Source organism: Apodemus sylvaticus, chromosome 20 (assembly GCF_947179515.1).
Source record: "Apodemus sylvaticus chromosome 20, mApoSyl1.1, whole genome shotgun sequence".
Lineage (NCBI taxonomy): Eukaryota > Metazoa > Chordata > Mammalia > Rodentia > Muridae > Apodemus > Apodemus sylvaticus.
In genome coordinates, this window is record NC_067491.1 from 49,513,075 (window position 1) to 49,525,317 (window position 12,243).

General features: G+C 46.4%; 1 protein-coding gene across 1 annotated transcript in view; it reads right to left on the reverse strand.

Annotated features, from left to right (window-relative positions):
- Positions 1 to 6,392, reverse strand: part of Aldh1l2 (aldehyde dehydrogenase 1 family member L2) — a 47,017-nt gene extending 40,625 nt beyond the window's left edge. Inside the window, exons 1-2 of the mRNA XM_052165059.1 lie at positions 6,345 to 6,392; positions 478 to 622 (exon numbers count right to left, since the gene is read on the reverse strand). Coding sequence (XP_052021019.1) covers positions 478 to 622; positions 6,345 to 6,392 — 193 coding nt within the window. The remainder of the gene's footprint in view (positions 1 to 477; positions 623 to 6,344) is intronic.
- Positions 6,393 to 12,243: the final 5,851 nt, after the last annotated feature.

The following is a 12,243-nucleotide window of genomic DNA, read 5'->3' on the forward strand; positions in this document are numbered from 1 at the left end:
CATGTCCACATGTTCGCCTGTGTGTATAGAGGTCACAAGTCAATTCCAGGAGTCCCTTCGTTCTTCTATATCTTCTTTTTTTTTTGAGACACGGTCTTTTACTGAACCAGGTGCTTGCTAATTATCTAGGTTATCTGGCCAATGAGCCCCAAGGATTCTCTCGGGTCCACCTCTGCCACACAATGTTGACATAAGAGACAAAGCCAGGGCACTAGCTTTTGTGTGAGTGCTGGAAATCTGAACTAGGTCTTCAAGCTTGGGTGACAAGCCCTTTAGTGACTGTCCTGTTGTCCCAGCTCCCTCCTTTCCATTTGTTTCCTAGAACTTGGTTGGGGCTGAGGTGGCCACCTTAGACCATGGAAGCCTTGTCTTGATACGGCACGACAACAACAGAGATCACATGGGATGCCACAGACGCAGCTTTGATCACCAACCGGCCTTGAGAGCACTGGACCCTGTGTCCCCGGATGCACTCACCCAATGGATCGGCCTTTCCATCTTTGTCTGGCACTGTGAACACCCCCACTACTCGATGGCCCTCTTTCAGGAGGTGGCTATAGACTTCCTGTCCGAACAGGCTCTGGCCAATAAGTGCCAACTTCAGCTTGTTTTTGAAATAAACCTGTGAATGAGTATAGTGACAATGATTGCTGTGGACAGAAAACAGTCGTGTGAGATGCTGAGGAATGAGTCACATAAGATGATTCAAGGACTACAAGACCCTCGAAACTACAATTAGTCCGGTGTGAAGGCAGGAGGGTCGATAGTTCAAGACCAGCCTGGGATACAAAACGTGGCTTGCAGTCTAGATGTGCTACCTGGGGTGGCAATGTTCTCCCCAAACTAGACTATCTACCAACAACCACAGTTTCAGGCATGAGAAAGAGTCAACATCTAGAAAAATCAAGCTGGATTTGTCCAGACAGCCTCTTCCAGACAAGCAATCAATAGTCCTACGTAGCTGTAACATTATGAACCACAATGACCATTAGGACATGATATTCCTAAAGAGGCATTAGTGGCACTTACATTTTGGTAACCAACAGCTTCATAATTGGACTTAAGGACTTAAGACCCTCTAAATAGGAGAGAATTTATGCCTGGTAGTGTAAACGTACCCAACTCCTCATGGCTGGTGCAGTCATAAATCCTAGAGGAGAGTATACCACTGCCACTTTATTAAACTAGTATGATTCCCAGCTGCTTTCTAAATTCTCATCCTTATTTCACAGATAAGTGTAGCTCTCATGCCTTAGCAAAGAAGAGAGCTTTTGGTAGTAGACGGAGATAATTACAGAATGCCATATGATTGTTTAAAATGCAGAGAACAAATGATCATATATGCCCAGCCCCAACTGATACATCTACGTGCAACTCCTGAATGTAACTGATACATCTACATACAACTCCTACACTTAAGGTTACATGACAGTTATCAAATTCCAATTGATCAGCCCCAAACACATACATACAGGCAATGCTAAGTGGACTCAGCAGGTTTTACACACACACACACACACACACACACACACACACACACACACCACTCATACATGCACACACACACCAATAATTGAAAAACTCACAAATTTGAGAGAGGAGAAGGAGAGATAGAAGTGTTATAAACACACTACTCATGTATGAAATGCTCAAATGATTTAAACTTTTTTTAAAAAAGCAGCAAAGCTGGATATGGGGTCATGCACATGTAATTTCAGTGCTGAGGAACAGAGACGGGTGGGTTATCAGAGCTTGCTACCCAGCCCATCCAGATGAATAGGTCCAGGCCAATGAAAGACTCGGTCTCAAAAACAAGGTAGATGGTTTGGTGGTTTGAACATGCTTGGCTAGGGAGGAGCACTATTAAGAGGTAAGGCCTTGTTGGAGTAGGTTTGACCTTATTGGAGTGGGTGTGTCACTGTGGGGGTGGGCTTTCCGACCCTCCTCCGAGCTGCCTGGAAGTCAATCTTCTCCTAATGGCCTTCAGATGAAGATGGAGAACTCTTGGCTCCTCCAGAACTGTGTCTTCTTGCCATGATGATAAAGGACTGAACCTCAGAACCTGTAAGCCAACCCCAATTAAATGTTGTCCTTATAAGAGTTGCTTTGGGCCGGGCGGTGGTGGTGCACGCCTGTAATCCCAGCACTTCTGGGAGGCAGAGGCAGGTAGATTTCTGAGTTCGAGGCCAGTCTGATCTACAGAGTGAGTTCCAGGACAGCCAGGGCTATACAGAGAAACCCTGTCCGGAAAAAACCAAATTAAAAAAAAAAAAAAAAAGAGTTTCTTTGGTCACAGTCTCTCTTCACAGCATTGGAAATCCTAACTAAGACTGATAGGTACCGGAGAGATGGCTTGGTAGTTAAAAGCTCTTGCTACTCTTCTAGAAGAGTCATATTTAGTTCCCTGCTCCCATGCTCCCATGTTAGGTAGCTTAGAACAACCTGTAACTCCAGCTCCAAGGGATTCAATCCTCTTCCAATCTATGTGGGTATGCATGCACACACACACACAGATACACACATACACACACCAAGAAAAATATAAAAATGTTCTATAAAAATTATCTCTGTATTCTATAATTAGGACTGAAATAGAATCTTCCTGCTGGACACCTTACAAAAATTTCAACTTCACTTCATACAATTGCTAATGCCAGATATTTTAAGACATAGGAAACACTGCTTTCAAAATACACAGAGGGGCTAGGCTGTATGTAGCTCTTTTGGGGGAATATTTGTTCCCCATGTGCAAGACCTTTGTACAACAACAGGGTTACCAAAATGGTGGTGTCGGTGGAAAACTCAAAGCACACAAAAGCCAGGAGACCTTGTCTTTCAATGCAGTGTGCTTCCTATGTTCTACGTGATTCCATTAGACTAGTCAGAGTTCAATTCTCGATTGGGTGAGAAAGGGTATTTAAAGCAACCATGTTGTCACTGAAAATACTACATTCATTAAACACTCTCTGAGCTTTGCTGGTGACCCCTCGCCTCCCACCGCTGCCTTGGGTGCTATGAGTTGAACCTGAAACAAACTTGTGCTCTACTACAGAGCTACACCCCCAGTCCAAGGTAAGTCTTTCCCACTGGGAACTACTCACGATTTCAGGACTCAGAGTATATCTGTGAATTTATAAGATTCCAGAAAACTGGACTTAGGCCATTTTTTGCTTCCATTTCTCCAAGCACAGTCTGAGTACTGACGTGGCAGTACTCAGAATCTGCCATTTCAAATGTGGCTTCTGGGCTCGCATGGCAGACCTAGGGAGCCAGAATCGAAGTCCCAGGAAGTGTCATCTTAAGACGCTTCCTAGTGATCCGTGAGCACAAACACCCGCTTCTCTCTGCTCCGTTTACTAGATGTATCGGATGGCACGGACTAGACTGCCCTGGGAAGCTTGGGGCAGAAAGAAAAAGTAGAAATAGCCAGAGACACTTGACTAGAATGTTGTTGGTCCATGTCACATGTTTCATATCTATGATTTGACTACACAGACTTTCAGAAACAGGCATTCATGACTCATTTTTACAGATGGAGATATTGAAGCAAGGATGTGTGGAGACGTGGCTTGAGATCCAACAGTCGCCAGGAAACAGAGATTTCCTAGTTTGCTCTCCTATGGCTGTGATAAGCACCAAAGAAGCAAGTGGGGATGTCGTTCTGGGTCACAGTCCGCCATTGAGGGAAGTTGGAGCAGAAGCTGAAGCAGAGACCACGGAGGGAGGCTCCTTAGCAGCCCCTCCCCTCTGGCTCCTTTAGCTTTCTTTCGACAACCTAAGTGTGTAAGGACGGTGCCACCCACATCAATCATCAGTCAGGAAAATCTTTCACAGACAGACCTACACTTCTTCAGTTTGTCTCTCTCCATTGCTTTCTGTGCACATTTCTCTTTAGGACCCTCTACCCTACAAGATGCATAGGAAAAAAATGGTCCCTGTCTGGGAATTCATCAGGCAGGAGGGAAGGCTCTCAAGTAGATGCAGCAATGGCTTAGTGCTAGGATAGGTGGGCGCAGTGAGGTTCTGGAAGATATTATCCGGAGTTCTTCATAGTAGGTAGGAGATGGGACATTCGTACATATGTGTCTGTATGTGTTAGTGCATGAGTGCACATATGAGTGCAGGTGTGTGTGTGTGTGTGTGTGTCTGGTGTCTTTTTCTGTCACCCTCCATGGTATTCTTTGAGACCGGGTCTTTCACCATACCTGGAGCTGACTGATTCTGCTATGTTGGTAGCCAGTTGGCTCCAGAAATCCTCCTGTCTCTGCCTTCCCAGCTCTTAGGCTTCAGGGGCACACCACCACGCCCAACATTTTACACAAGTGCGGGGATCTGAACTCAGGACTTGATGCTTCTGTAGCAAGCACTGTAGCCTGCTGAGCCATCTCGTGGTTCTTTTCTCTCCATGGAAAGTAAAATCTACTGTGATATGGTTATGTTATAGCGTGTTCATGCTGTCCCCAGCCAAGGACAATTAATATCTTTCTAGTCTGGGATGACTATAGAAAAGCGCCTGTAACCCTGTACGTAGGTTTCGTGTGAGCAGTAAGCTTCTGTGGGGCTTGGGATGTGGCTCGGGGATACAGCTCACACTCCACACGTGAAAGGCTCCAGGCTCCATCCCTGACACCATGGAAACGAACAAATAAAAGGCTAAGAGGGTGGGTGCAGAGTCTTATGGTCGAGACACTGTTACTGCTATACCAAGTAGCTCAGCAACAAGGCTCACCTGGCAAGGGGACTTGCTGCAAGCCTGGGGACCTGAGTTCGAGTCCCAGGACCAACAAGAAAGAAGGCAAGAACTAACTAGGATTCCCCTCCCCTCCTGTCCACCGCTCCAAATAAAATGCGATTTAAATTTTTTTTTTTTTTTTGGCGAAAGAAACTGACAGTTTTCCAAAGTGGTTGTACCATTTTATAGTCTTATTAGCCACGCACGTGTTCATTTTCATTTTAAGATGATTTTTACAGAGCACAGTGCAAAGGCTGTGCTTACATTCTCTGTAAAGAATTTCTGGTTCCTCCCTCCTCCTTCACTGTTTTCCTTTTGACCATGAACAACTATGACCACTTCCCAGCCCTGTCTGTGGCCACCTTCCCGTGTGTTCCTGGGGACAGAGGGCCTCCGGGGCAGCCTGCTGCTTTGCCCAGCCGTGTTTCTATTCCTGGCATCCCTCCCGTGGCTCGTTCAGATTTTTTTTTTTAACCTGAAAACTTCTGTAGGCCCAGCGTGGACATCTCCTCATCCTTCAAAACCCCTTCCTTTCAGTTTCCCAATAGTTCCCTGACAAGGTGGTGGCAGACCAGGGTAGGAGACACAGCTGCTTGCTCTCTGTGCCCCAGGACCAGATTGCATGGCCAGCGTAGTTAAAGAATCTAAGGAAGGGTCTGAAGATTACCCAGCAGACCAGGGCAGACAGGTCTCTTGTAAACTATGACTGTCCCCCAAAGTCACTGGCATTGATTGTACGGAGCAAAAATAAATTCTGACCATTTATTTGGATTCTGCCTTCAACTTTTTTACAAATGGCATTGTCAGAGGAAAAAAAAAAAACAAGGGTGGGAAAATCTTTTACAACACAGTCAAGGCGCGCTGATTACAAAAGAGATTGTGTGCACAGGATAGACGCTTTCCTTAACTGAACAGCCTGTATTGTCTATCCCCAGACCCACCGAAGTGCTGAAGGCAGAGCCACTTGCAACGTGTCGGCTCCAGTTCCATTTCTAGAAGCGATCTGATGCAATCCCACGTCTGTGGGCTGGGCCCGGGGCCCGGTTCTTACTCTACAGTTTTACAGCGTTCCAGCGTGGCTACTCGTGCAGCGCTGGGAGATCCTGGAAATCTATCTGGCCGCCACGACTCGCTGCTACTCGGTGGGAAGCACCAGGCTGTCCCAGCTTTCGGTGCTGAGCGTGTCTGGGTCCCAGTCACATCTGCATCTGGTAGACCTTGCAAGTCAGTCTCACTCACACTTATCCACGGTCCCATTCCTAAACCGCTCACGTCGGGGCCATGCAATGCAAAACGGAAGAAAACAAAGTGGCTCATGTCCCTTTACTCTTTGTCAGTCCCCAGCCTGTCATCCCAGCCAGACCTGACTACCGCGTCTGCAGCTGATTCCCTGTAGCAGACAAAGGCTCACTTGACAATTCCCATCACGGATACTGCCGCGGGCTTCTCTGGAGTCTCCCAGTCTGAAAAAAGCTGTTGTTCCTTCTAGCACGGTCTGGACATCACTGCCCACCCCAGCCTCCCGTTCTGGCCCTGAAACCCCCACCTCACCCCCTGAGGTCTGGAAAGCAAGACCAGGATGTGGATGGATGCTCGCCTTGACAGGACTCACCCGGCTGGTGGAGAAGTGCCTTAGCGCCTGGCTGCCTCGCCACAGCATGATGCGGAGGAGCGAGCGATTGCCAGGCGGGCTGTGGAATGGGTACCAGGGCTGCAGAGGGTTGAGTGCTCCGCTTCAGCCCAGTCCAAGCGCTTCTCACGGCCCCGCCCCCTCGGATGGCAGGTCCCGCCCCTCACCGCTGGCAGGGCTCCTGCCCCTAAGCACACGTGACCTGCTGCAGGTCTGGAGAAAGAACCTGGTGCCTAACCCCAGGGCTAGCTTTTGGAAGCTGCCTGAACTAAGCCTCTGTCCCATGGACAGCCTAAATATTCACTAGAGGTGGGATCTCCCATGAGTTACTCAGACCCCCGGAGTCAGGCAGAGAGATGTGCCTTATAAGATAATCGATCACCCTTTAAGGATTACATTTTATTATCAAGTTGGCCCAAGGTAGGATGACCTAGACCAGGCATGCCAGGATGAAATATTTCTTGGGTTAACTGAGGTGAGAAGGTGCGTCCTGATTGTGGGTGGCACAATTTCATGGATTAGACCTTGAACTGCATAAGAGTGAAAAAAAACCGCGTTGATTTATTCTCTCTCTCTCTCTCTCTCTCTCTCTCTCTCTCTCTCTCTCTCTCTCTCTCTCTGACTAGCTGCTTGGTTCCACCTTTGACTTTTGGACAGTGATGGATAGTAACCTGGACTCCTAAATTGAAAACCCTTTCTCCTCTAAGTTGCTTTTTTTTTTTTTTTTTTTTTTTTTTGGTCAGAGTGTTTTGCAATAGAAATGAATTAAAACATTTCCCAAGTCACCGGTAACAGTCTCCAGAAAGTGACAGGCATACTTGTACAGTTCGGGCTTGAGCTGGGAAGATAAGTTGCTGGGCACCTTTGCTTTAGGCATAGCCTGGTCCTGCAGTCATCGGAGGATGGAAGGTTCGGAAGGATACTGTCCACTGGGCTTGTCACACAGTTCTGGTCCCCAGGAGACAACTCATTCATGCATTTGTCCTTTGCCTCTATGAAGAAACTCGCACACATGCTGTAGTGGAACCCTTGCCCCAAAAGGATTCCTTAGCCTAGAGTTCGGGGCTGTCCGGATCACTCTTGTTTTTTGATATTCCTTGGAAGCCCATGTGATGATTGTTTCCCAACTGTTCATGATGAGCTCATCAATTGAACAGATTAACAGCTTTCCCTGTCACATCCATACAGATACTTACTTTTTGTTGGACTCCATTATCCCTAAATCCCCTTAAACAATTCACTCAATTTATTTAGATACTCCTGTGGGGCAACAGATGACACTGGATACTTAAAGAAGCTGTTAAAGCCAGATCTGAAAGATCTTCAGGTTTTGTTTGTTTGTTTGCTTGCTTGTTTTTCTTACTCCCACCTAACTTCGTGAGTCATACATTCTTTTTAACGCAAAGATGTATCAAACATTTGGTGAAATGTTTCATTGGGGCGACTGGTATTTTCTTTGTAATGTAATGATGTGAAGCAAATGCTACTGAATTCTTGCTTAAATCCATTTCACTTTGGAGCACCCAGAGTTCATGCACATTGGTCAGGGGGCATCTTTCCATTTGTTTGTTTGTTTGTTTGTTTATTTATTTAAAGATTTGCTTCTTCTGGAGAGATGGCTCTACAGTTAAGAACATCGACTACTCTTCCAGAGGCCCTGAGTTCAATTCCCAGCAACCACATGGTGACTCACAACCATCTGTCGTGGGATCTAACGCCCCCTTCTGGTATGTGTCTGAAGATAACCACAATATACTCACATACATAAAATAAATAAATAAATCTTTGGGGGGAAAAAAGATCTACTTCATTTTTAATTGGTGCAATGTGTTGTCTGTATGTGAGTGCTTGTGGCCTCAGAGGGAGCTACAGGAAGATGCAAGTCACCTGAAGTGGATGGTGGGAACTAAACTCCGATCCTCTGTAAGGAGCTCTTTACCACTGAGCTCTTAACCGCTGCCCCGGTCCAAAACATTGCCTGCAATCCTACAAATAGCTCAAGACTAGGTTTTCGTTTCAGTTTTACTGACAGGTATATCCGCTTGTGGAAATTGTGAGGCTTTAGCTAAACCTTCTTGGAACCAAATGGTCAAATGCATGTCTAGCCTTAAAATTGTGCTTTCAGGGAGCCGTAGAGATGGCTCAGTGGTTAACAGCACTCACTGCTCCTTGATGTTCTTGAGTTCAATTCCCAGCACCCACGTGGCAGCTCACAAGTGTCTGATGCCACCTTCTGGTGTGCAGATGTCCATGCAGATAAAGAACCCACACACATCAATTAACTTAGCAATGTTTTACATGTCTACCACTTCACTCTTTAATTTTCCATGAAAATTGTCAATTTTAATGTTTATCTGAAATATTTTCCACGTAAATCTTTAATTTTATCATAAAGTGTTTTTATTTCTCTTTTTAAAAAAGAACCCATACACATAAAACATGTAAATAATTCTATTTATCTGTCTATATATCTATATCTATATGAATCTGCCTTCCATATCTGAGGAATAAAACAGACTAAATATTTTCTAAGCTGAAATATCTTTTTATTTTGTCATTCTCATACTTCATAAAGAAAGAGTAAATATTATTTCAGGTAGTAGAACGCCATCATTAAGAAAGAATGTATAGCTGGGCAGTGGTGGCACACACCTGTAATCCCAGCACTCTGGGAGGCAGAGGCAGGCAGATTTCTGAGTTCGAGGCCAGCCTAGTTTACAGAGTGAGTTCCAGGACAGCCAGGGCTACACAGAGGAACCCTGTCTCGAAAAACCAAAAAAAAAAGAAAGAAAGAAAGAAAGAAAGAAAGAAAGAAAGAAAGAAAGAAAGGAAAAGAAAGAAAGAAAGAAAGAAAGAAAGAAAGAAAGAAAGAAAGAAAGAAAGAAAAGAAAGGCTGTATAAAGATCGATAGAATGGAATTGTAAATAAGATGTATTGGAAGTTTGTAAACATGTGTACATTTATCAGGATAACATGTACAGAGAGCACTGTAATACAGACGAAATGTAAGGATGAGCATAACACAGTTTCCTTAGCTTGCTTTATAATCTAAAGTGACTAACAAATGATAATTCAGGAGGTGAAGTGAGTTTGGGGTCACACGGTTTCTGAGTCCTGACCTGAAACATGATAAGTGATCTATGCATCTGGGGATCAAAAGACAAGGAGATCTGAGGTGCCTGTAGTTGTGATGTGGCCTGGGACTTATGCTCACGGTTATGACCGGGCAGAGACCATGGATCACCAACTGTGCGGCAGTGGACCATGAGAGGTAGCCTGGTCTTTCCTTGAGCTAAGGCTTTGAACCCATGGAGGCCCTGAAGGGACAGTAGGAGCTTTGCCTGCTCCAAAGTGCCAGGCTCCTGTGCCCCCATAGATTTGTGACCATCAGTCACATAAGGGCAACACCCCAAGGCACCCCCCACACACAAGCAGATGAGGCATCTCTAACATCTCAGACCAAGACAATAGAAAAAGAGACATGACCTGTGGCCATGTACACCCAAGACAGAGATCTCCATGTGTCTTAGTCAGGGTTTCTATTCCTGCACAAAACATCATGACTAAGAAGCAAGTTGGGGAGGAAAGGGTTTATTCAGCTTACACTTCCATGATGCTGTTCATCACCAAAGGAAGTCAGGACTGGAACTCAAGCAGGTCAGGAAGCAGGAGCTGATGCAGAGGCCATGGAGGGATGTTACTTACTGGCTTGCTTCCCCTGGCTTGCTCAGTCTGCTCTCTTATAGAACCTAAGAATACCAGCCCAGAGATGGCACCACCCACAAGGGGTCCTCCCCCCTTGATCACTAATTGAGAAAATGTCCCACAGCTGGATCTCATGGAGGCACTTCCCCAACTGAAGCTCCTTTCTCTGTGATAACTCCAGCCTGTGTCAAGTTGATGCACAAAATCAGTCAGTACACCATGCTAATGAGACATCTAGAGTCCTAGAGGGCTTAGCCAATAAGATTTCCTTCCCAGACCTTCCTCCCTGCAAAGGGTACTTAATCTCAGGCCCACCCTGGGAAATGGTATATGGGTTTTACACATCCACTTTCCACCATGGCAATAAGTGATTTGGAACCACAGACTGTCTCTTTTCCTTGGGATCCACAGTGGGGGGCCATGGAGAAGGCCTTTGCCTACAGAGCAGCTGTCTAATCTCTCCTAGAAGGCCTCTCTGCACTCCCAGCTGTAACCGCCACCAAGCCTGCTGCTGCCTGTCAAGCTAAGGACTCTCCCCGTGGGACCAGCCAGAGCTCCCCTTCTTCCAGTGGCGCCTGGGTGTCCAAGAGCCTGGGAACTCCTTGGCCACAGCCTCTTCGCAGGCCAGGGTACCCCGAACCAGCTCTGGCTGTCCTCGCATTCCTAGTGGTGCCTCGGCGCTCCCCTATAGCCCGGCACCGGCTCAGCAAGGTATGGGACAAACACAGTCAAACTCCCCTTGTTCTGTCTCCCAAGCAGCCATGCCCTGTGATGGAGCAGATGCAGGACCCACAAACCCTGCCACCAACACCAGCTATCTGCAGTAGATCAGGTGGGTTGTAGGTCTCAGCATCATGGAATGGGGGGGGGGGGAAGGGGTTGTGAGATCCAGAAGTAGTGGATGTCTGTCTCGAAGCAGTACCGGCTGGATGTGACAGCACACATGAGCTCACACACCTGTTCCCGCATTCACAAGATCTCCAGGAAGATTAAGCCAGCTGATATCCTAGCATGGACAGGGGAGGGGCTCTTGGAGTCCTGGTCCTAGCTGAGAAGCTACTGGAAATTGACAGCTGCTGACAGGGAATTGTAAGTTTTCTCCAGGCTCCTGGAAGGCTACCTCCATGTCCCAGTAGGTGGTCCTACAGCCATGTGTATTCAGACCAACTAAATGGATTCAGGGAGCTTTTGAGAGAGAGAGAGAGAGAGAGAGAGAGAGAGAGAGAGAGAAAGAGAGAGAGAGAGACAGAGAGACAGGGAGACAGAGACACACAGAGAGAGACAGAGATACACACAGAGAGACAGAGACACACACAGAGAGACAGAGAGACAGAAGGAAGGGCAGCCCATGAAGTTGGTATGGAAAAGTTATGCCTGGCATGGAGGGTGATTTGGAGGGGAGGGAGTGGGGATGGATTTGACCAAAGCACATGCTAATCATGTATGAAGTCCTCAACAATGAAAACTAAAACAGACCAAGAATATATTTACCCTAATTCACAGAAACAAATCCTGAAATGACTGTAGTCTCACATTTTCCTGCCATTCTCTATTCAGTACCACACACAATGTCACCTACATCACATTATTTTAATGTTGTATTCTAGTAGAGGTTTACTTTAGGCGACTTTTATCTACGTGCTTAAACTGTAGCTGTCTTTAGACCCACCAGAAGAGGGCACCAGATCCCATTACAGATGGTTGTGAGCCACCATGTGGTTGCTGGGAATTGAACTCAGGACCTCTGGAAGAGCAGTCAATGCTCTTAACTTCTGAGCCATCTCTCCAGCCCTGATAGACGACTTTTAAAAGTTTTCATGGGGACCTTTTAAAATCCTAGTTTGCCTTTGCTATGAGTTGAGCGTATCGACTGAGGAATACCAGAAGCAAAAGACGCTTTTAGATAACAGAAGATAGTGTTGTGGCTACCTTTGCCCTATGGTCTCAGATACAAGGTTCCAATGTATCCAACAAGGTTGACACGAGGGTCTCAGTCTGATTCAGGCTGTTCCACGCTGCTAAAAGCCAGGATTTCCAAACCAAGAGATAGAAGTTAAAAAAAAAAAAAGATAGAAGTCAGTGGGCAGAATCTCCCAGCTCCCCCCACCCCCCATTCATCTCTCCTAAGACATCAAGCTCCTGGGTCCTCTGCCTCTGCCTCTCTCTTCTCTTCCAC